This window comes from Eumetopias jubatus, unplaced genomic scaffold (genome assembly GCF_037043125.1).
Source record: "Eumetopias jubatus isolate StellerSeaLion01/CBP00866 unplaced genomic scaffold, mEumJub1_p1.0 scaffold_10, whole genome shotgun sequence".
Classification (NCBI taxonomy): Eukaryota; Metazoa; Chordata; class Mammalia; order Carnivora; family Otariidae; genus Eumetopias; species Eumetopias jubatus.
In genome coordinates, this window is record NW_028274816.1 from 100,370,406 (window position 1) to 100,395,897 (window position 25,492).

At 36.7% G+C, this 25,492-nt stretch overlaps 1 protein-coding gene across 4 annotated transcripts in view; it reads left to right on the plus strand.

Moving 5' to 3' along the window:
- GPATCH8 (G-patch domain containing 8) overlaps nucleotides 1-25,492 on the plus strand; it is a 119,179-nt gene that overhangs the window by 29,766 nt on the left and 63,921 nt on the right. For 2 of the 4 annotated variants that reach the window (XM_088028239.1, XM_028092721.2), the window contains exons 2-3: nucleotides 628-702; nucleotides 8,989-9,061. In XM_088028239.1, coding sequence (XP_087884365.1) covers nucleotides 628-702; nucleotides 8,989-9,061 — 148 coding nt within the window. Of the gene's footprint in view, nucleotides 1-627; nucleotides 703-8,988; nucleotides 9,062-25,492 lie in introns of those variants that run through there. The other 2 variants (XM_028092723.2, XM_028092722.2) reach the window with 2 other exon arrangements.

Genomic DNA, 25,492 nt, shown 5'->3' on the forward strand with positions numbered 1-25,492 from the left:
TCCTAGTTGTCTGCACCTCTCCTCAGTTGAACTGTTTTGACTTATTCTAGTTGCAGGGACTGCTTGCTTGATTATAGTCAAATATGGCATTATACAGACATGTTTATCTCTCTTGGCAGATCATTTGAGGAATAGCTGTACTTGGAATAATATGTCAAGAGATTGTGTTTTCGAATTCCTTGAAACTTGGGAGTTAGCGCTTAATTTAAAGTTGAATGCTTTAGCAGTTTTGTTAAAAGCAGTGTTAACATTGGACAGTATTGTAATATAGGGTTTTTTTCTATTTATTTTCTTTAGTACAAGATTGTTTATGAAAACATGGATCTTTGTTTTTAAGATCCTGCAGTCTTCATAATGTAGTCTGTCTGAGAAGTTGTTGATAATCCCAAATGCTTTTGATAGTATTTTAGTTAGCAATTTCAGTGTTTGCTATAGGAAGAATTCATATTACTAGGCCTAGACTCCTCTAATAAATTATTTTTATAGATTTAGAAAAATCTGAATTTGTGGCACAGTTTGTCTACTGAAAAAGAATGAAAAGTTGAAAATAATCCCTAGTTTAATTAGATTACTAATAATTTTGGCATTTATTACTTTTGAAAAATAACTGTAGTCTTGTTTTTTCAGGGTAATCACTTTGATCAGTATGAAGAAGGACATTTGGAAATTGAACAAGCATCACTTGACAAGCCTATAGAATCGGTAAGATGATCAATGCTTAATTTTGGGTCATAGTTAGTTAGGTAGTGTTCGTGTGACACTTGATGTGAATGAATTTAAACTTAATTTACAGTACAATTTAGAGCTTTTTTTTTTGCATGCCCTACAATAATCAAATAGAGTTTGGGATGTAATCTAATATTTATATTTTGGGAAATCAGTCTGAAAAATCTAGAAACAAGTTAGAATTTGATGGAAAAATATCATTTTGGCCCATACTGATATTCTGTTAAAGATAGCAAGTTAAAGTTAAAGTTTAGTGTTTTTGTAAATTGAATAAAGGAGTAAAATGTATTTTGATCCTTTAAAAGCTTCACCTTTCTTGGGCAATGCAATCACATGTGAAATGTTCCATTATTAATAGTTAAGGACTAATATATTTACCAGACACTTGTGAAAAATGACAAATTTGGTAGCTTAAGTAGATGTCTGGTTTTTGTGAAAAACTGATTCTTTCTCTTTACATGGCTTAGTTTTGGATATTGATATAAGTAATAGAACAAGGAGATTTATTTTTCTGACGTAATTTTTTTTTAAATCTTAATTTTTAAACATTATTTTCATTTTGAAAAGCCCTTTATTTTTAAATTACACAGTTAATTGTTAAAATGTCTAAACTTGTCAGTATTGTCAGTATTTAATATTTGTGCGTAAGTGTACATATCTTAATAAGGGTTTCAGTGAGTTATTGGTAAACTTGAGTGAAAATGATCAAAGAGGAAATCTTAATCTTTATAGCAGTCAAGACATCTCCCCTCTCCTTTTAAGAAACACTAGCTTTTTTCCTCCTCCCTCAGGAAAATAAGGCAGTATAGAGAGAACAGATATTTTAACTCTAGTTTTTATTTCCAAAACTGTAACATAGTAAAGGATCAACATATATTTATGTTCCTAATTAGGTTGGTGTTGTGTGTGTGTTTGTGTGTGTGTTTAGATGTTTACGGAAATTTACACAACTTGGGGTGTTCGACATTTTTCTTCCACAGCAGTTGGCCCATATTAGCTAAGCAGCCATGATCTGGTTTGTATTGCACGGTCTGCCTTTTTTTAATTTCTTCTCTAGGGTTTCTTTCTCCCCCACCTCCCCTTCTTATTTCTGTTCTTCTGGTCCAGTGAACACTGCATATAGTACCTTCTGTCTTAATGTGCTGGCATGATGCTAGACTTAGGCATGGCAGTAATTGATGACGCATGTGATAATGCTGCAGAGGGAGAATTCATATCTGATATTGTGCTGAAAGCCCAGTCTTGTGTTTTGATTTGAGGATAAAATGCCAAGTCCACATTGCTAAGTTAAAAATCACTGAAGTTTGTGCTTTGTTCCATATCATCTTGGGAATTATCACAAGGCAGAATTTTACAATGAAGTGTGTAAGCTAGCTAGATTAGTATTTTGTACTTGAAAAATAATTTAATTTTTCCATTTTATTTAAATGTTCTTTGGGTCGTAGTTTAAGAACAGATAACTATCAGAAGCAAGACCCAAGTACCATATCTACAAGGTACATGGCTAATATTCTTAAATAAGCTATAATTCTGTGTGTACTCTGACTCAACAGTTGTAGGAAATTTAATTAGACTAAATTTGCAGCTTAGTATTCATTATTACTATATTCAATAAAGATTTTTTTAAAAACTCTAATATTTAACATTTCTAAAGCATTTTACGGCCACATTTTAAAGTTTTTGGAAAATTCCTTCCTTTGGTGTTTGAGGTGTTAATACTGTTTTTCCTCTCACACTGTCCAGGATTTTTTCCAGCATATGTCATAGGAAGAATTCTATCAGAAGACAGTCTGACTGAGTAATCCTTGTTGAGTAATCTGAGAGAGTAGGAGTGGAATTGATATATGCTCTGTTTATTGAATAGTGTTATCTTCTCCACTTAAAATAATGAATGGTATCGTAATCAGACTGGATATTTATTTTTTTTTATAAATAAGTGTATGTTCAGAGATACATATTAATATTATACTTATAATGAAAATTTACTCCTGAAACAAATAAATAAATAAATATTGATGTGGTAGTTTAGGTAGTAGGAAGAGGAGCTTCATAGTCTGCATTGTGTTAGATAGAAGTGGGGACACACAACAGGAGGGATTTTATTTCTCTTACCAAATCACTTGGGGACAAATTGAAAGTTTTTAAAGAAAGGTTTTAAAGAAACTTTTGCTAAAACAATTGGCATGGAAGTTGGTACTGTGGTATCAATTCCCCTCTTCCCCTCCTCCCCCCAAAAGGAAGTGCCCTGTTGCCTAAGGAATGCCCACCAAATAAATATATTTTAGTTACATGGCTGGCTGGCTATATTGAACTCTCTTGTTCTTAGGGGGAAATGGCATTGCTTCTCACACAGAGTCTCTGCTGAATTAAAATCTTTCTCTGCAGCAATATCTATTGAGAGGTGCTGACTGTTTTGCTACAGCATGCAACTCAAAAGTGGCTGGAAATATGCAGCTTTGGGAGTCTACAGATCATTGCAGGAGCTAAAGGTCTAGTCATTTTTTTTTTTTTAAAACAAAGGTAATCTGCAGCAGCTGGTAACCGTGGAAGTCTCTGCACAGGTTTGTGCCAAGAAATATGCCTGTGTGAAGGGTTATTGTGAGTATAGGATTAAGGTCCTTTCCTTTGGTAATAGGGTAAATTTGTTGCAAACTGGCAAGATGGGGAATGAAATACAAAGACTCAATAATGCATTATGCTTTTAGTAAACTTCTGAAGCCTAGATTTGTTAGTTTGATGATACAGGTATTTCCCTTTCAATCAGGAAGTGTGGAAATTTTGCCCAAGATCCAGCATTTATAAAGTATTTCATAATCTTTGTTAAAAAGTTTTATTTCCCCTGCTTTATTTCAACCAACCAGGTATCTTTCAATGAAATTTTTGGTCAGGAATAAAACTTTGTTCTAAGAAAATTATGAAAGAATTGCCAGACAACTTGATTATCTGGATTCAGAGAAGATGGAAAGTATTAATGTTTTTTACCTTTATTACAAAAAAACTTTTTAGGACTTGAATTTTAAGTTACTGCTTAGTGATTTTTTAAGTCCCAGCCATTATAATTATATGCTCTACTTTCTTAATAAGGATAAAATACTTAGAAAACAAAACTTAATCTAAAGCTATAGCTCAGTCTAGAGTTCCAAGAACTGGTTGGTGTGTGATTTAGGATATATGGTTTTTTATGACCTTCGTCATCGATATGAGAAATGAGATGGGGGCATGATTGTAAGCTGTACAGAAACAAAATACCTGCATCATAGTAAAATACGTTGTCACAGTTGCAGTTGGAAGTAAAACTACCATCAGCCATTAGTTGGTCTTTGTTTTACCTAATAAGAATCCCGTCTTTATAGTTCTTAGGTTGACAGAACAGTTTTAAAAACTTAATGTAAGTTTTCAAACTCCAGTTGCTGATGTTTACTTTGCTCATGTAGGGATTTAGAAGTATATGTATAATTGAGTTTTGTCATGTTGCATATCTGTTTAGATCTGTGGACTCCACTAGTTCCAAACTGTAACTATAAGACTGCTGATTTGACATTTAGCAGTGACCATATGTGGACTGCACTATAAATAATGTGCTTCTTGGAGCTGAATGGTGTAGCATTACTATATGGCTTTTCTCTCTGGTCTTCATTGTGTCATCTGTAGTGAGCTATAGATTTTTTGTTTCGGGAATTTTTACAACTTGTTGTTTGCATGGGTTCACCTAGTAGCATTTGGTTTTTGCTTATAGAGTCTTTTAATACACAATCAGCAAAGCTTACAATCCACTCAAGAGACTTACTGTTTTTGTCACTGTTGAAAATGGGCTAAATGGTGTAAATTGAATGTGGCTGTCAACTAAAAGAAAATTGAGTGTGGAGTTAATATTCGTCCAGTCACTGACATAATTGTAGTATAGTTTTCTCTTGAGACATGATATTCTATTTCCTGCTATAAAAACTGGAATCAGCCTCTTATAATAAAGTAAAATTTTCTCTGTGTTTTGGCAGGGTCCCATTATACAGACTGGTGGTGCTGTTGCCAAAATGGTCATTGTTACTGTGATGGAATATAGCTTTATGGAGTAGAGAAAATTTCTTGGGAAAAGTTTCTACTTGGTAGTTAATAAATACAAGTGTTGAGGAATGGCTGAAACAATAATGAGGTTTTTTTGTTGTTTTTGTTTTTTCTGGTATTGTGTTTCAGCATGTTGATAGTTTATAATACTTAACATTTCTTGCTTTCAGAGATCTTCCCATTTAAAAATTATATTCTCCTTTCTTACACATATAATAGAAGGGAACAAAGGGTAAAAATATAACATTTTAGTTATATATTTAACTTTAGAAATAGAAAAGAAAAAAGGCCAACTGAGGTAATAGGTGTAAAAAAGTTTGGGTTTTCAGTTCAGTTTCATGGTTTGACCAGAATTAAGAAATTCATGCCTAACCAAAGAAAATTCCACACTGCCACCATTTTGGTCTTGCGCACAGAGAGGAACAAATAGCTTGTGGGAACTCTATGAATTAAGTGGAAAACCAGTTTTTTGGCCTGCCTCCCTTGGGCAAATGTCAGTTGCTTTATCAGTTAATTTAAAATTAGTATTTGCCTTGGGGTGCCTGGCTGGCTCAGTTGATAGAACATACACGTCTTGATCTTGGGGTCATAAGCTTGAGCCCCACATTAGGGGTAGATTTTACTTAAATAGATGGGTAGAATTTTCCTGCAGTTCTTCCATGTGCATTTAATTTATAAACAGACTGTCATTGTCATGCCCCTTTGTTGGTTAAAAACCAGTGTTAAAAAAGAAAATTTTCTATTAATTTTGGTTCTATGACATTATAATTAAACCTCAAATCACATACTTTAATTTAAAATAAAAACGAAAGATTTTTTAGTCACTACTGTAGTGACTGAAATAGTAAAATGTTACTACTTTAGAAGTAAATTTAGTGCTCATTGCCCTTGTTATGTCTAGATTACCTGTTTGGGCTTTAAATTACTCACTCCAATTTATTGTTATAAATAACATCCATGGGAATAATTAGCAAAATCACAACTCCAGATAGAAGAGATTATTATTTTCACACGTTTACGAGTGAGTCCCTTGTTCTTTCACGGTGAATGTTCAATGAACATTTTGATCATTTCAGAGATAGCAAGTCTGCTTTGTTCTACTTTGTTATGAGGTATTTTGGTGCGTCTTCCTTGTGTTATCCATCATCCCTAAGCCTATTGGATTTTTGACAAGTGTTTATAAAACTTTTTTTCTTTTTTTGGTAGGAAAAGGGACCATACTGAATACTAGCCCTTTCTGCAGAGTCACAGAGCTGCCTTTTTTCCTCCAAAAGCAGGTAGTCTGGAATGATAGGAAAGGTCCAGATTTTCTGTATTAGTCATTCACTTAATCTAGGAGATTGGTAAGGGGAAGAGGTTCTGGGAGAGGTATGTTCATTCTTTCTGTTGCCTTTGTTATAATCATAAGGACATAGAGTGGCATGGTAATAATTTTAATATAGACCCTGACATTTCGTTCCTTATTCATACTTAGGAATATAAATTTGATTAAAGAACAGTTTCACCTAAAGTTTGAGAAATGCCACTATCATTTTGTATCAATAGCTTTTTTTTTTTTTGAGGTGACAGCCATCTTGAGTGGTTTTGTAAAAGTGGTGCTAATGTGTATAATCCTAAAGTTTTCTTTTTTCTTCCTCTCCCTTTAACATTTGCTTTTCCTTTCACTGTTGTCAGTCACAACACGCTGCTCTTGAATCTCTCAGCTGGTCTTGACTCGTGAATTTACTTATGCTTTCACTCTTCTTTAATAAATACATTAATTGCAAGCAGTGAATTGAAAACAAGACAAAAAAAAAAAACGACCATTAGTGATTGGACAGTTTCTTACTTTGTGTTACATTTAACTGTTCTTTTGACAGCCCAGTTTTTAAAGCCAGGTTCGTATGGAAATGCTTTCACTCCACTTGCACTGCTTTTGGAAATAGCATACTGCTTCATCTGTCTGTTTATTTTAGTGCATTCATAATATAACACAGTCAGCATAATGTCTCATCTCCACTTAGCCAAAGATTGAGTTTTCTTAAATAAAAAAAGGGGCAGCAATTTTTGTCAGCATGGTTTTTAATACCCTAAATCTCTGTGCCAAGTATAGTTATAACAGCTTATTAAAAGATTAAACAATAATTTAGTCAACTACATAATCTTAGAGTCATTCTGCTATCCTTGTCCTTTTCATAGTTACTCACTTGTAGGAGTTATGATATAAAATAAGGATTTTGTGTGCAGATAAGTTTCTATTTATAGTAAAATAAAGTTCTCTTCCTTTTTTTGCTAACGTCACTTATATTAAGACTTTATTTTTTTTAAGTTTTTGTGATGTCTAGTAATATGGAAGTCATCACCTGGGATTACACATAACCATGGCATTTTCAAATTCTTTTAGTTTCTGGCAAAAAATAATTCCTAGTGACCTTTTGTACACCATATTGATTTTGTATCTATATGTTTAAAATAATAGTATCTTGTTTTAGAAACAAAATTTCTTCCTCCTTTTTTTTGAAACTAATTTTCCATTATTGTTTGCCTCTTTTTTTGTTATTAAAAAAGTACCCTGATCTTGGGGCACCTGGGTGGCTCAGCTGTTAAGCTTCTGCCTTCAGCTCAGGTCATGATCCCAGGGTCCTAGGATCGAGCCCCGCAGGGGGCTCCCTGCTCCGCAGGAGGCCTGCTTCTCCCTCTCCCACTCCCCCTGCTTATGTGTTCCCTCTCTCGCTATGTCTCTGTCAAATAAATAAAATCTTAAAAAAAAAAAAAAATACCCTGATCTCTCCCCCCCGACCTGATCATTGAAATAATCATTTGCTCAGCCGAGTTTTCCCGTTTTCACTTTGCATGTCATAAACTTGTGGAAGGAAATTGTTCCCCCCTCCCCACTTAAACAGAACATTGGGGAGGCTTAATCTTCCTCTTCTAATTTACTGTCTGAAAAGAAAACTAAAATAATTTTTTTCTTCTATAATTCTGAAGAGTATTTTATCCTTGAATATGGAGCTAGAAGATAAAAAGCAGTTTAACAGGAGATATTTGATTTTAAATCAACAATTTATGGCTTTAGCTTTATAGATTGATTCAGGAAATAGATTATTTTCAAATGATGTTATCAGTTTAGTAATGTAAGTTACATTTTAATACATAGAGAACACTTTGTTATTTTAAAATGTTTCCCTTTCGATGAGTTTAGCAGCATTTTATCTGATGTAGTTAATGGTTATTTTAGTTTTGTCTACATACTTCACAATATTTGTAAAAAGCAAACAGGACAAAGGTATGCAGAGGTTTCTAAGATCTTGAACCCTTACACAGAAGCTGACATTAATTGTTGTTTCTGGTGCATTTTCATACAATTTACATTGAAATACCTTTTCTGATATGCTCCTAGGAAGATGAGACATTATGTATATTGGTTTTTTCCCCCCTACATGCACTAATGGTTCTTTACTGTTAACTTATTGCTAGGCCTGTTTCATTCTAACATTTTAGCATTTTTGTTAGATTACATGTTGAAATGCATCACTCAGTCTGTGCTTGAGCTCATTTTATTTTTCTGTTTAATCAATTTAATTTCTTGTTTTACTAACCTCACTGTTTTTTCAGTTTAATATTGGCTGCATGCTAGTTAAATATTTATATATTTTATATATATATATATATATATTAAAAAAACCAATCAAGTCTAGCCTGGATTTTGCTCTGATTGTGTTTTCATTTCTAGTGGTGGGGCAGTCTTACACTTACAACTTACTTTGTATCATGAAAGCCTGACACATAAACAAAATAAGTAAACACAGTGTAGATTTTCTTTAAAAAAAAAATCTTAAAGTGGTGCTGTCTAGGTGGTGGATATGATTGTATAAGTACCTTGATTTTATGCTTTTTAATGTTAGTTTTAAACTTCATAAATGTATTCTTCCCCTTTTCCCCTTCCCTTTTTTCTCCTTTTTAAAGTGTTATGTACAAAAGTTGCCCAGCACACCATCAGAAAGGACCCTTACCCCTATGTTCTTCCCATATAAAATACTGGCCAGCATTTCTTTTTACATTAATGCCCCTTTTGTTGGGCACATTTACCCTATTATTAGCATCTTTTTGCATGCATATATGTAGAATTATCTCTTGCTCATCACCTGTTTAAATGTCACTAGGAAGGGAAGAATATATTATTGGAATATTTTTGGTTTGTCTCTCTGTTCTGTCTGTCAGGATAATATTGGACATCGCTTACTCCAGAAACATGGGTGGAAGCTGGGCCAGGGATTGGGAAAATCTCTTCAGGGTAAGTTTTTTAAATGTACAAAAAGAAAGAAAGAAAGAAAACAATGTTTTTGATTTGATCTTATGCCTGAATATATATATATATATATATATATTTTTTTTTTAAGTGTTTGGGCTTTTTCCCCTGCCTTTTCTCCCCTAGAACAGTCTATATTTTTCCTATAACTGTATTTTAAGTTACTGTTAAGCTAATAGTTTGCAGGAGTAAGCTGCTGTGTCATGAATACTTTCAGGTCAAACATTGTGTATATATGGCTCCACTGGTTTTAAATTTTTCTGCTGGGGGTTATGGGTGGGTGGAGTAAAAAGAACACATAGTCTCAGAGTGTGCTTTCTTTGTGTCATTTAGTGATGTTGTATTGTGGCTTCAGTATTATAAAGGGAGCCATTCAACAGCAGAATTTAATTTTTGCCTTTCCAAATTCTCCCTGAAGCTGGTGATTGCCCTGGTTCTTTTTCTCTGCAGTCAGAATCCATGTAGTAGTAGAGAGAATTAACCCACACAAAACAAAAAATGGAAGCAGCAGTTTGTTTCCTGTGGTTCTCTGAGCAGAGGTCCATTTCTCAGGTTCAGATCAGGCTCTGGAAAATATGTGGCTTAAAGTTTCCATTGCATTTAATTTTTCTTTTAATTATAGTAATCATTTGGATAAAAACAAAATACTAACATTTCTGCTTTTGAGTTCTTGTTAGTTGGAAACCAACTCCATTCACTTTTTAGCTCCCTCATGTTCACGAGCTACTGTTTATTCTTCACAGATATGAACACTACCTCAGAAATGATGGGAATCATTGCACTTCCACTTCTGGTCATGAGGGGGTCTCATTGTATAAAGGGATCTTTGGGGAGAGGTGTGCTTTTATTGACTGATTCTTTGAATTTTGAAAATAGATTTTCACAATTTGAATGGGAAGTCTAATCAGTTCAAATGTGTGTTAAGGGGCACAGGACAGAGCATAAAGCAGGACATTCTAGTCTTTAAAATCTTTGCTTTTTTTTTTTGTAAGATTTTATTTATTTGGGAGAGAGCAGGGGTGGGAAGAGTAGAGGGAGAGGGAGAAGCAGACCCCATCCTGAGCGTGGAGCCTGATGAGGATCTCGATCTCATGACCCTGAGATCATGACCTGAGTTGAAACCAACAGTCGGATGCTCAACTTACTAAGCCACCCAGGCACCCCAAAAACCTTTGCTTTTTAAATTATAATTCTACAAGTTCTAGTCAAATTAGTATTTATTACTAAGCACTAATTTATTTTGGGGGGAGATAGAAAGATTTGATTACCATTAAACTTGTTTTCTCAGTGGCACAAGAACTCATTGCATTTGATACAAAGAATATAATTAAGAGCAAATCTGTTTGAATCCCAGAATTTTTCATTTCTAAGCGTCAGAGACTTTCAAGTACACCTAGCAGAGGTAAAGAGAAAGAGTGAGAGAGAGTGAATAAAGGAGAGGTACTTGAATACTCACTTATTTTTCTGTGATAGAAAATTTTATTTTTTACTTTAAGAAAAGGGGCGCCTGGGTGGCTCAGTCAGTTGGGTGTCTACCTTCCGCTCGGGTCGTGATCCCATGATCCTTGGATGGGGCCCCACATCAGGCTCCCTGCTCAGTGGGGAACCTGCTTCTCCTCCCTCTGCCATTACCCCTGCTTTTGCTCTCTGGCTCTCTGTATCAAATAAATAAATAAAATCTTAAAAAAAGAAGAATAGTCTAGAATTTTGGTTGTGTTTTGAACTTTGAGTTCCTTGAAAAGAGGAGGTTTTATTCATATTTTAACTCCCATCTCCATGGTTGCAGGCATATAAGTCCATTATTCATCTAAATTACAAGGGGAATTTGAAGCCCATCTCTTTTTTCTTCTTTTTAATTGCGGTAAAAAACACATAAAATTACCATCTTAACCTTTTTTTCCCCATCTTAGCCATTTTATTATTATTATTATTTAAGATTTTATTTATTTGAGAGAGAGAGACAGTGAGAGAGGGAACACAAGCAGGGGGAGGGGGAGAGGGAGAAGCAGGCTTCTCGCTGAGTGGGGAGCCTGATGTGGGGCTCAATCCCAAGATCCTGGGATCACGACCTGAGCCGAAGGCCGACGCTTGACGACTGAGCCCCACCCAGGCGCCCCACCATTTTATTTTTATTTTTATTTTTATTTTATTTTATTTTTTTAAGATTTTATTTGTTTATTTGAGAGAGAGAATGAGAGACAGAGAGCACGAGAGGGAGGAGGGTGAGAAGGAGAAGCAGACTCTCTGCTGAGCAGGGAGCCCGATGTGGGACTCGATCCCGGGACTCCAGGATCATGACCTGAGCCGAAGGCAGTCGCTTAACCAACTGAGCCACCCAGGCGCCCTATTTTTATTTTTTAAAAGATTTTATTTATTTATTTGAGAGGGAGAAAGCACGTGAGCGAGCAAGAGTATAAGAGCAGGGGGAGGGAGAAGCAGACTCCCCGCCTAGCAGGGAGCCCAATGCAAGCCGGATCCCAGGACCCTGAGATCATGACCTGAGCCAAAGGCAGCCACTTAACCAAATGAGCCACCCAGGCACCCCTCATCTTAAACATTTTAAAGTATACGGTTCAGTAGTGTTCACTAAATTCACAATAATTGTGCAAAGCCCATCTGTTTTGAATGGCTGGTACAGTATCTTTACCCTTGAGAAGAATGGAATCTTATTCTATTACCAACATTAAAGGCTGTTTAATTGTCTTGTAAATGGATCTTTAATTTTTTAGTGTTAGATTCAACAGTGTGCGTACTTCTCTTGCATAGTTGTTTCTATAATACCCACATGATCTGACCTAGAATGTAACCACATTTATGGCATGTTGAGGTAATTCATGACAGATTTTTTTTTTAAAGATTTTATTTATTTATTAGAGAGAGAATGAGAGATAGAGAGCACGAGAGGGAAGAGGGTCAGAGGGAGAAGCAGACTCCCTGCTGAGCAGGGAGCCTGATGCGGGACTCGATCCCGGGACTCCAGGATCATGACCTGAACCGAAGGCAGTCGCTTAACCGACTGAGCCACCCAGGTGCCCCCATGACAGATTTTTTTTCATTGTACCAAACCTTTGCTACAGATAACCACTGAAGAAAGCCCTGTCAATTTAGTGAAAATGGTAATGCCTTTTTAGTATTGCCTAGACTAGGCACTGCATGTAATTTCCGGGCTCACAGCTTTGTAAATTGTCAGTTCTCTTTTTTAATCTTTAACATAACCATCCACTAAAATTTAAACCTGATCTCTTCAGGATATTTTGTTAACATTTAAAATTTATTTCAACCAGGGGCGCCTGGGTGGCTCATTTGGTTAAGTGTCTGGCTTTGGCTCAGGTCATGATCCCAGGGTCCTGAGATGGAGCCCTACTCTGGTTCCCTGCTCAGCAGGGAGTCTGCTTCTCCCTCTTCCCCTGCCCCTCCACCCTATTCCTTCTCTCTCTCTTTCTCTCTCTCAAATAAATAAAATCTTTTAAAAAAATAAAAATTATGTATTATTCATCCAAGGTTTATACAAAGAGTGTCAGGCCTTGGAGGCTACAGTGCAAATATCTTGTCACTGGATAGATTAGGGAATAGGGTATGCTGACTCTAAAATGAGATTTTCTGGCAGGATAGAAAAATTATACTTTATGAATTGGGTTTATTTTTGTACTTGAATTTCCTTTATTCTTACCATTTTTTTCCTCCCTTAGTATTAAGATACTTGAGAAGTTTATTTTTTTTAAATTTTATTTATTTATTTGACAGAGAGCTAGCAAGAGCAGGAACACAAGCAGGGGTAGTAGGAGAGGGAGAAGCAGGCCTCCCGGCGAGCAGGGAGCCCAATATGGGGCTCAATCCCAGGACCCTGGGATCATGACCTGAGCCGAAGGCAGACGCTTAATGACTGAGCCCAGGCCCCCAGGATATTTCAAAAGTTAAAAAAGAACTCTTATTGTGTGTGGCAGATAAGTGATTGCTAGTATTTAAAAAAAAGACTTGTAGAACAGATATGTTGACAGGGTGTCTGAAGGGAAAAATACAGAGAAAGGCCTGTTGATGAGAAATATTATGGACAATTGCTTATTATAGAGGCAGAGGATGTATTTAATTTGGAATAAAGCAACAATGAATGATAGTTGTATTTTTTGGCAGTTGGACTAGATTTGTTTCTTGAAATTGTTTTATAACCATCTGGCAGCTTTAAAATGGAATGCAGCTCAAAATCTTTATTTTGCTGTGAAATGTTTAGTCGGTAGATATAGTCCAGAAATGGGGTACCTAAACTTCCTTTGTTAAATTGTCTAGGTGCTTTTTGATGATTTGGCTGATTTTTTTTTTTTTTTAATCACAAGCAAAAGTTCAGCCCCTGAGAAAAATGGATGGGGTGTGATAATTGTTTCATATCTCACCCTGTCTAGGAGGTTCAATCAGTAATAGACAACCAACACATATTTACTGAGCTAATAATGCATTCTAGCTATACTGGCTGTAAATAGCATAAGCAAAGGACAAAGTAGGTAAGAAATTGTTCCTGTTCCCCAAGTCTTGCTCTTTTAAACTACTGTAGATCTTTGAAGGTTTCTTGAGTTTTATACTTTTATGTACTCTTTCCATGCTTAGAATTAAGTATGTGATCAATCTGAATATTTAACTGACAGATCACTCCCAAGTTCCTTGAGGTAGGGAATCTTGTGTAGTTTTGTGTAAAAGTACTTTGTGTAAGATGTGAAGGCAGTGTGAGCAACATTTTGAAATATAAGATCTAGGTTTGAGTTTGGCTCTGCCACTTTAAGTAAAAGGGACAAGTTACCATCACTGAGTTATTTTTTCAGTCCAGTAAATGGGAATTAAAATCTTCACTCATTTATTCACAGTGATTGGGTGAAGTAAACTAATAAAAATGGTGAAATCACTTTATAAAAATTATAAAATGCTATGTAAATGCTGATTGCTATTAACACCTCTATAGTATATATTTAGATGTTTTAACTGAATTGGAGATAAGCCATCTGTAGGTCTTTTCTCTTCCTTTTTTTTTACGGTTTTATTTATTTATTAGACAGAGACACAGCGAGAGAGGGAATACAACCAAAGGGTGTGGGAGAGGGAGAAGTAGGCTTCCCACAGAGCAGGGAGCCGATGCGGGGCTCGCTCCTAGGATCCTGGGATCATGACCTGAGCTGAAGGCAGATGCTCAACGACTGAGCCACCCAGACGCCCCTTAAGACTTTATTTTTAAGTAATCTGTACACCCATCATGGGGCTCAAACTCACAGCCTGAAATCAAGAGTCACACACCCATTGACTGAGCCAGGTGCCCCCCTGTCTTTAGGTCTTAATCAGAAACCTAAATATCATTAATAAAAAAAAATAGAGAAGCACTGTCTTGCTAGTCTGTAATTTTACAGTATAGTAGCTATAATGTGCTCAATATGTGCTAGATAATTTACTTCTGGATCTGTATTTTTAATGCTGTGTGCATTTTATAGTCTCTAAGCCCCTAATTTTGGTGTCTGTTTCACTAATTCTGAGGTCATTAGTTATTGCCACTTCTGAGCCTAATTTACAAAATCTAAGAAGAGCCCCAATCACTAAACGGTGGCATTGGGAAAACTGGATAGCCACTCAGAAAAAAGAAGTTGGATCCTCATTGTGCTACCTTACCCTGACATATATTCCAGATGGATAAACTATTTAAATGTTAAAAAAAGAAAGAAACCATAAGATCATTAGGATGTGCACTGGGATAATTATTATTTTTATTTTATTTATTTTTAAAGATTTTATTTATTTGACAGAGAGCACAAGTGGGGAGGGAGAGAGGCAGAGGGAGAGGGAGAAGCAGACTCCCCGCTGAATAGGGATCCCAACGTGGGACTCAGTCCCAGGACCCCGGGATCATGACCTGAGTTGAAGGCAGACATTTAACTGACTTAGCCACCCAGGTGCCCCGATAATTATTATTTTAAAAATATATTGGTTAAGCGGCTGCCTTCGCCTCGGGTCATGATCCCAGGGTCCTGGGATGGAGCCCTACATCAGGCTCCTTGCTCAGTGGGGAGCCTGCTTCTCCCTCTGCCTGCCCCTCCCCCTGCTTGTGCTCTCTCTCTTTCTCTGACAAATAAATAAAATTTTGGAAAAAAAACTAAAATAATGTTGGAGGGACACCTGTTTGGCTCAGTCGGTAGAGCATGCGACTCTTTTTTTTTTTTTTTAAAGATTTTATTTATTTATTTGAGAGAGAGAAATAGAGAGCACAAGAGGGTCAGAGGGAGAAGCAGACTCCCTGCTGAGCAGGGATTCCGATGTGGGACTCGATCCCGGGACTCCAGGATCATGACCTGAGCCGAAGGCAGTCGCTTAACCAACTGAGCCACCCAGGTGCCCAGCATGCGACTCTTGATCTTGGGATCATGAGTTCAAGCCCCAAGTTGAGCATAGAGCTTACTTTAAAAAAAAAAATAATGTTGGAACAAGGAAATTTTTAAGTATAGATGAGATCTGTCACATTCAGGGTGGCATGGCTGTAGACCTTTTCTAAGTGTAACCCCAACCCCAGAAGCCATTAAAAAAAGGATACATTTAAATATTTGCAATATCTCATTATAGACAAAGGACAAATTTCCTTCATGTATTTATCTGTTACATGAAAGACTTATAGCCTAAAGAGGAAAGGGGAAATGATATGAACATTGTTTATAGAAAAGTAATGCAAATGATCTTTAAGTGTATGAAAATACTCTCACTTCTTTTCATAAGAGAAATACGCATTTTAAAAACCACAAGATACAATATTTCACTTTTGCATTGGAAAGGTTAAAGATAATTAGCCTGGTCGTATTTTGGGAAAACACGTATTTACATCATAACCAATAAGAATAAAAATTGGTAAACCACTGCAGAGAACAACCTGAATTACCTAAAGATTAAAATACATGTATCCTCAGGTGCCTGGATGGCTCAGTCCGTTGGGCATCTGGCTCTTGATTTCAGCTCGGGTTGTGATCTCGGGGTCATGGGATCAGCCCTGTGTTGGGCTCCACCCTCAGCGGGAAGTCGGCTTGGAGCTCTCTGTCTCCCGCTCCCTCTGCCCCTCCCCCCTCAAATAAATAAATCTTTAAAAATAAAATGCATCTATCCTTGGGGTCAGCAATCCTAATTTTCTGTTCTTCACTTAAAACTCTTTGAAATGCACAAAATAATGTATGATCGAGGTTATTATATCATGTTATTTTGTGATAACAAAAGATTGGAAACAGTTCATATTTCATTGATTCCAAGACATTTTTTTCATATTTTAATAAAGGGAAACTTAAATGCATCTTGTTAATGGCATTATGGTTATAATTGGCAACTCTTAAATTTCTTTTGGGCATATAAAATAATTGTGTTTTGTGGTTAATGGCATTTTGTATTTGAAAAAATAGAATACTAAAATGGTATAAAGGGAAACCATGCTGCTTTAAAAGGATTGAAGTAGTTTAGTATGTATTTGTTATATGTAGAACAATTTCCAAGGTACAATAAGTAGAAAGGAATGTATAGAACAGTGTGTGGTATATATTAAACTACCATTTGTGTTATATTGCATACATAGATATACACACAGTCATATATATATATATATATATATATATATATATATATATACTGATAGATACACATCTCCTGCTTAAAATCAGTATTTTGTTCCCCGAAATCAGACCACCTACCTGTGTGAAGACCTTAGATACCTTACTTAGGTATCTATTTACTATTATTTAAAATGAGTTACCTGTCAATCCCAAAACCCCCAGCCAATTTTCAAGATACAGCTATTTGTGAATTTTTTAAGAAATTGCCAGGGGGACGCCTGGGTGGGCTCAGTCATTAGTGGCTGCCTTCGGCTCAGGTCATGATCCCAGGGTCCTGGGATGGAGCCCCGCATCGGGCTCCCTGCTCAGCAGGGAGCTGCTCTGCCTGCCGCTCCCTCTGCTTGTGCTCCCTCTGCCTGCTGCTCCCTCTGCTTGTGCGCACTCTCTCTCTCTCTGTCTCTCTCTCTCTGACAAATATATAAAAATATATAAAAATATTATTTAAAAATAAATATATAAAAATAACAAATATATAAATGTATATTTTAAAAATTTAAAAAATTGCTAGGACATTGCCTAAACATTTCTTCCTTATTGCCAGATAATTAATATGGTTGTGTAGTAACATGTCTGTCCCGTTTATAGATACTTAAGAAGCTTTCCAAAGTTCTAGTGTATGTGGAATGTATTTCCAGATTTCTGCATATCTTTTTCTTAAAAATGCTGAATTAGGTTTTTGAGAATGAAATATAAACATTTTACTATCTAAAATCATTGGCTGAATAATATTGTGTTGAGAGTCATGAACTGAGGCACTCTACTATGAAGCCTTAAACAGGTACATTCTGTGAGGTATACCTGTATATTTATGTTTGTATTTTCTTGACTATGCAGAGAAAACTCCTTGTAAAGGCAGACTCTGAAGGGAAACTGAGTTGCTTTTTATTGTATTCTTTTAAAATTTGATGTGATATACTTACATTGCTATTTAAAAATATAAAAGTTGGGGCACCTGGGTAGCTCGGTCGGTTAAGTGTCCAACCCTTGAGCTCAGGTCTTGATCTCAGAGTTGTGAGTTCAAGCCCCACGTTGGGCTGCGCTCTGGGCATGGAGCCTACTTTAAAAAAATCTCTATATAGGGGCACCTGGGTGGCTGTCGTTAAGCGTCTGCCTTCGGCTCAGGTCATGATCCCAGGGTCCTGGGATCGAGCCCTGCATCGGGCTCCCTGCTCAGCGGGAAGCCTGCTTCTCCTTCTCCCACTCTCCCTGCTTGTGTTCCTGCTCTTGCTATCTCTCTCTCTCTGTCAAATAAATAAATAAAAAATCTTTTAAAAAAATATAGAGAGAAAATTATTTTGAAAAAGAGTAGGCAAAATTAGAGCAGAGTAGTAAAGTAGGGTGTGTTTTTTGTTTTTAGGTATATGTCGCTTCCCTCATCCCTGCTCTAGTTTCATTTAGCAAATAAATGGTAAATATAGTTGGGTAGGGCCTGCATTAGCTAGTAATAGCAGTGTTCTTACATTTTATGATTGAAGGAAAACTAGACTTAGATTCAATACAACAGAATAGAAATATGTAGTGTTACATTTTAGACTTTACTGGGGCCTTGGTCAGTTAATCAACTGACAGTTGATCAACTGATCAGTCAGTTAAGCATTGACTCTTGATTTCAGCTAAGGTCATGATCTCAGGGTTGTTAGATCGAGCCTAGTGTTGGGCTCTGTGCTGGGCGTGGAGCCTGCTTAAGATTCTTCCCCCCACCTCCTCCCTTTAAAAAAGAAAAAAGGAAAAAATAGACTTTATTGTTAAACTAGAATGTTGATCTTTAAAACTTCACTGACTTCCTAAGAAAAATAATTCTTTGGCTGAGAAAAATAAGTTTTCCCTTTTTTTTGTTTCCTTTTTTTTTTTTTAATTTTTTTTTTAGGCAATCTCTATACTCAACATGGGGCTCGAACTCACAACCCCAAGATCAGGGGTGCTCTACTGACTGAGCCAGCCAGGTGTCCCAATAAGCTTTCCTTTAATATTATAATGACGTAGATAAATTTTGTGGATAGGGTCTTTGTAAAATCTAAGTTGTTGTCCTTTTATATTAGTTTCCCTTTGAAATTTATTTTTCTTTTTGAAAAGGAAATTACACTTAGTACATTTCGTGTACATTGATTTAGAATCTAAATGTTTTGTATGTTCCACTTAATGAAATAGTATAATCATTTCATAAATGAAGGAACAGTTTTGGAAAGGTCATATAGCTACTGAGTCTCTGCCGTTCAAGTATAAGCATAACTTTGAAATCAATGTTCCTATATGTATATCTTTGCTCTTCTCAGAAAACGTTGATAACTGGAAATAAGAGTAGTTGGGGGAAGACAGCCATGTAGCTCCCCCAGCACGAAGGTATGGATTGTCAGAAGGGCTTAGTTATTTATACTTGAAGCTGGTCTAGGTGAAGGAGCCTGTAGTTGAATTATCTCTTTTCCCTGCTCATTAAATGATCTTTGCAGTCTTTTTTTTTTTTTTTAAGATTTTATTTATTTGACAGAGAGAGACCCAGCGAGAGAGGGAACACATGCAGGGGGAGTGGGAGAGGGAGAAGCAGGCTTTCCGCCAAGCAGGGAGCCTGATGTGGGGCTCGATCCCAGGACCCTGGGCCCATGACCTGAGCCAAAGGCAGACGCTTAATGACTGGGCCACCCAGGCGCCCCTGATCTTTGCAGTCTTTACACAGTTGCCAATGGCAAGCATAATTTTAGTATTCGTGTATCAAATTTGGTAAAGTACAGATTCTGTAAAACCTGTGACCTTCTGAATGGGATTTCGTTAATATGAAGAAGAGGAAGCCCATTTAGTAAATAACATTAGAATTAGCAGTCTGCAGTAAGAGGTCTGGGCTTTAGGGCTAGACTTAAAAAGGGAGAGGGATTGGGGGAGAGGAGAAGGGGAAATAGTGAACTTAAATTCTGTATGGACTACGTTTCTCAGTATAGAGATCATCACATTTAAAAGATACATCAAAAGACATTAAATATATGTTAAGTTTGTGGCAAAATAACCAGAAAAGATGCGGCCAATTTTTCAAATGAAATTTGGAACAATTAAATATAGAAAGCTAAAAAATATATAAATAAATAAATATAGAAAGCTATTTTTTTAAGTGAATCTGGGTAAACTTATTATTTATTTATCTTTTTAAAAGATTTTGTTAAGTAATCTCTGTACTTAACCTGGGCTTTTAAACTCACAACCCTGAGACCAAGAGTCATATGCTCTTCTGACTCAGCCAGCCAGCACCCCCCCTTTTTTTTAACTAAGAAAAGAGAGTGAACTAGTTACAGAAGCAGATTGGACTTTATCAAGGTAGATTACTTTTAAGGAGACACTGGTGAAGAATTACATGGAGTTATTTGCACATTTATTGAATATTTACTGTGTTCAAGAGACCATTATAAAGAGTGTATATAATATTGTAAGATACTGCCCTTACTCATAGAGTTTGCTATTCATTTTAGGAGTTAAGGGGGAAAATCTTAGCGTAAATGCTGTAAGTCCTCAGAAGAAGGAATGACTAGGTAAAACTTCACAGTGAAGTCTTGAGGAGGGAGGAATGGATATTACCAAAGACAGGAGATACTGATGTATACAAATAGGTGATTACTCCATGGCTGGCTGGAGTGGGGAATGCCCATATAGACCTTTCATATGGTTTTTATTTATTTTTCATTTCTTTTTTTTTTTAAATTTATTTAAATTCAGTTAGTTAACATGTAGTGTATCATTAGTTTCAGAGGTAGAGTTCAGTTATTCATCAGTTGCATGTAACACCCAGTGCTCATTAGATCACATGCCCTCCTTAATGCCCATCACCCACTTACCCCATCCCCCCACACACCTTTCATATTATTTTTAGAAGAACCTCTCCAAATATTTTTTTGATGTTGAACCTTAATATATGAAAGGTGGGGTGGGGGTCGGTGAATGACACAGTTGTTTTGGTTGAAGCAAAGTTTTAGGTTTCCAAGAGCAGTTTGGAAGCCATAAGTAGAAGGCAGTGATGGGAAACTGGTTTGAATAGGCACAAACCAGATACTTATTGAGTGTTTACTGTGTGCTAAGCACTTAACAAATTATTTAATTCTTATAAGTCTGTGAGATAATTGCTGTTTTTATTTTGCAGAAGAAACTGAGGCTTAGAGAAGCTTAGTAAGCTGCCCAAGAATAAGCAACCAGTAAATGACAGTATCAGAATTCAAACCTTGGTTTTTTGCATTTCAAAACTATGCTTTTACCTATCCACACTGATGCAGAAGGTTTTAATACTGTTCCAATTTAGAACTTTATTTTGTAAGCCAAAGGCAGTTTTTGATCGGAGAGACTTTTATAGGAAAAAGAGATATGAAAGATAATTTTATCTAAAATTCATTTTACAGATGGAGAAATTGAGGTTTAGGGTTTCAGAATGTCTTTGTGATAGTGCTGAAACCCAGCTCCAAATTCTCTGATTTGTGATCTATTGTTCTTTCCAATACACCAAACCAGGACATTTTTGGTAGAAGTTAAATACTAGTATGATCAAAGTATGTCTGAAGATGAATGAAAGACTGTTTAGAAAGTTGTCTGGGTATGAGTTGATGAGGACTTAGAGTGATGGCAATGGAAATGGAAAAGAAGATACAAATATGAAGGATGATAAATCAGCCAAGAAGCACAGTGTATAGTTAGTTCATGCATATGCCTGACTGGCAAGCTCTTGTTCACTGGGTTTAGTGTTAGTCCTTTATAATAGCCACTAGCATTTATTAAGTGTTCAGTGAGTGCTTACATGTGGATTATCTAAATAAATCCTCTTTCAGGTAGATACCATTCCTGTTTTTTAGATGAGGAAATTGACATTATGAGCAATGCTTTGCCCAAGATCTTATAGCAAATAAGTGGTAGAATAGTGGTGCCAAAACTATGATTTTAATCAATATGCTATAGTGTACCTAAAGTCTGTGGTGGCTCACTTCTCTGTTCTGGAAAGATATGATGGTGGTGAGAAATGCAAATATTACAGAATTGAAATACGCAGCAGTTATTCTGGCCAAAAAAATTATAGAGATACCTGTGAATGTGATTTTTTTTCTTAAGGCTCTTAAAGTAGTTACATATATTATTCATGACTAACATAAATTTGTATAAAGTCACTAGAAACTTAAGGCTAGATTGAGTGGTAAGAACTTCTGTTTTATATTCTAATTTCTTCCCTTTCCCTTCCTTCCTTAGTTCCTTCCTTCCTTCCTTCCTTCCTTCCTTCCTTCCTTCCTTTATTTTTAAGATTTTATTTATTTATTTATTTATTAGAGAGAGAGGACAATAGGGGAAGCAGCAGGCAGAGGGAGAAGCAGGGAGACCAACACTGGGCTCGATCTCAATCGACCTGAACCAAAGGCAGCCGCTTAATGACTTAGCCACCCAGGTGCCCCATCCCTTTTTTTCAATTTCTTATACTTTATATTCCTCTGCTGGCACTTTTAAGCTTTTTAAAAAAGATTTTATTTATTTGAGAGAGAGTGAGAGCACTGCAAAGGAAGAGGGAGAAGCAGGCTCCCTAAGCAGGGAGCCTGATGTGGGGCTTGATCCTACGTGAGGCGAAGGCAGATGCTTAACCTGCTGAGCCACCCAGGCACCTTTTTTTTTTTTTAAAGATTTTATTTATTTATTTGAGAGAAAGAATGAGAGAGATAGCACGTGAGAGGAGGGAGGGTCAGAGGGAGAAGCAGACTCCCTGCCGAGCACGGAGCCCGATGCGAGACTCGATCCCGGGACTCTAGGATCATAACCTGAGCTGAAGGCAGTCGCTTAACCAACTGAGCCACCCAGCGCCCCCAGGTGCCTTTTTTTTTAAAGGTTTATTTGTTAGAGTGATTGAGAGAGAGAGTGCACACATGGGGAGGGGAGGGGCAGGGTAGAGGGAGAGAGAGAATCTCAAGCAGACTCCCCACCGAGTGCAGAGCCCCACATGAGGCTTGATCGCAGAGATCACAACCCGAGCCAAAATCAGGAGTCAGAAGCTCGACTGAGCCACCCAGGCACCCCAGAGCTTCTGAATTTTTTAAAAGGAACCAGAAATCTAGATATTTTTTGGTCAGTTTCCTACTTGATAAATATTGGCTCAAAGTTTAAAATAATTTGAGGGGTGCCTGGGTGGCTCAGTCGTTAAGTGTCTGCCATTGGCTCAGGTCATGATCGCAGGGTCCTGGGATCGAGCCCCGCATCAAGCTCTCTGCTCAGCGAGAGACCTGCTTCTCCCTCTCCCACTCCTGCTTGTGTTCCCTCTCTCACTGTCAAATAAATAAATAAAATCTTTTTAAAAAAAGAAAAGTTTAAAATAATTTGGGATAAACAAAATATATGGAAGACTTAGATTTGACCCACTTTAGGTTACCACTTTATGATCTCATTTGAAATTTGACCTGGGTTTGAGTTTGAGCTCTGTAACTAGTAAGCAGTGTTTCCTTGCTATACCCTCAGTATACCTGTATTTTAAAAAAGATTTGGAGGTTTAGGGAATTGAACATGATGGTATATAAGTTTTATACCTGTATTCGATCTCATTTTCCTCCTCAATATGTAAAGTGGGAGATAATGCCACTTAATAGATTGAGAAACTTAAGTATTTTCCATGGTCAGACTGCTAAGGCTATGAGCTGTGTTTATAAATGCACAAATCTTTTGACCTCTACTCCAGTACTTTTTCCATTAGACTTAATGGTTTCAAACTCTAATGAGCCACAGAATCACCTTGGGTACTTGTTAAAAATGTAGATTCCCAACCAGCACAATTCAGCGGGTCTGAGTGGGGTTCAGGAAATTACATTTTTATTTTTGCTTTTTATTTTTTATTTATTTTTTTTAAGTAGGCCTCATGCCCAGCATGGAGCCCAACACAGGGCTTGAACTCAAAACTGTGAAATTGAGATCTTAGCCAAGATCAAGAATCGGACACTTAACCAGCTGAGCCACCCAGGTGCCCCAGGAGATTACGTTTTAAACAAGCTCCCCCAAAGAATTTGCTCTGAGCCATGTGAATGAAATAGGCTTCTGAGAAAATACTTTCACTATAGCAAGTAGGGTAGACAGTTGGTTCTTTTAGTCATCTAAAATGTATTAGTGATTTTGGGTCTGAATTAGTGTAATGCTGTTTATTTTTCTTAATAGTATTATCCTTAGCCCGATTTACATTGTTTCCCACCGTATTATGGACTTCTTGGCCTAGGTTAATTTGCATAATTTTTTTTAAATTGCATTGTTATCAAGGAAACTGGTTCATGTAGAAACTGGATTTCTTACTTAGGCAAGAAAGTGAGTGTCCAAGAAACTTTTTTTTTTTTTAAAGATTTATTTATTTTAGAGAGAGTGCCGGGGGGTGGGGGATAAAGGAGAAAAAGTCTCAAGCTGACTTGGCACTGAGCATGGAGCCCATCTGGGAGCTTGATCTCAGGACCCTGAGATCACGACCTACCTGAAACCAAGAGTCTGATGCTTAAGGGACTGTGCCACCCAGGCGCCCCTCCAAGAGACTCTTAAAGTAAGCAATATAGAGGTGTCTGGGTGGCTCAGTGCGTTAAGCGGCTGCCTTCGGCTCAGGTCATGATCCCAGGGTCCTGGGATCAAGCCCTGCTTCGGGCTCCCTGCTCAGTGGGGAGCCTGCTTCTCCCTCTCCCTCTGCCTGCTGCTCCCCCTGCTTGTGCTCACTCGCTGTCTGTCAAATAAATAAAATCTTTTAAAAATATAAGATAAAAAGCAATATAGAGTATGTAGTGATAATGATTTCTTGTAAGTAGAATAGTCCAATCAAGTAGAAATATTTGAAAATATAAAAATTCACTAGTGAACCAATATTTGAGAAATAGGAACTAGGAAGAGACAAAATTGCTTTCAAAGCTGTATGGAATCAGATTTTTAGAACTGTAAAAAAAAAAAAAAAATTCTAAGGATGACCTAGGATCTCTGGACTCTTAGCAGAGACTCCGAAGGAAATTGGGGATTTTTTAGTAATTTCAATCTACTTGACATTCTGAGTTTATTCTTATATTCCATGTGGACTTGATCTATTACAAATTTGACACACTGTGGATTAGTATCTTGCCCTTCAGTACACATATAGCTGCTATTGTCTTCCAGGTGACAATAATAGTAAAATAGTGAACATCTTGACAATGTTTATTCAGTTTTGTTTAGGCTAAATATATTTTCTTAGATGATTTGAACTATATATTTAATTTGGAGAAGGTTTTGTTGAAATTATGTTTTGGTTTTTTAAAGATTTTATCTATTTGAGAGCGCAAGAGAGCACGAGCAGGGGAAAGGGGCAGAGGGAGAGGGAGAAGCTGACTCCCCACCGAGCAGGGAGCCCGACGTGGGGCTCCATCCCAGGATCCTGGGATCATGACCTGGGCCAAAGGCAGCCGCTTAACCAACTGAGCCACCCAGGTGCCCCTAAAATTACGCTTCTTTAGGTTCATTCTTTTGGCTTGGATTTAATATTTATGTAACATTGCTTTTCATACTCAGTCTCATTTTGTTAATGGAATGGTATATGGGAAACATTTTTGGATGATTCTTTGGTTTTGATCCTGGATAATAACTTTCTCCCATCTGTAAATAGAGATTTCATTATCATCAAATTGCATGTAAAATATTATAATTGGTCACAGCTTCTATTTTAGAGTATCATTCATTTTATTTTAAAAAATGCTAAATTTGGAAATGAAAGGAAAACATTGATTTTTTAAAATTTTCTTTCTCTTTTTAAATTTTTTTTATTTAAAAAAATTTTCTGAAGCCTTAAGGAGATAATTGGTGTAGAGTTCAACATCCT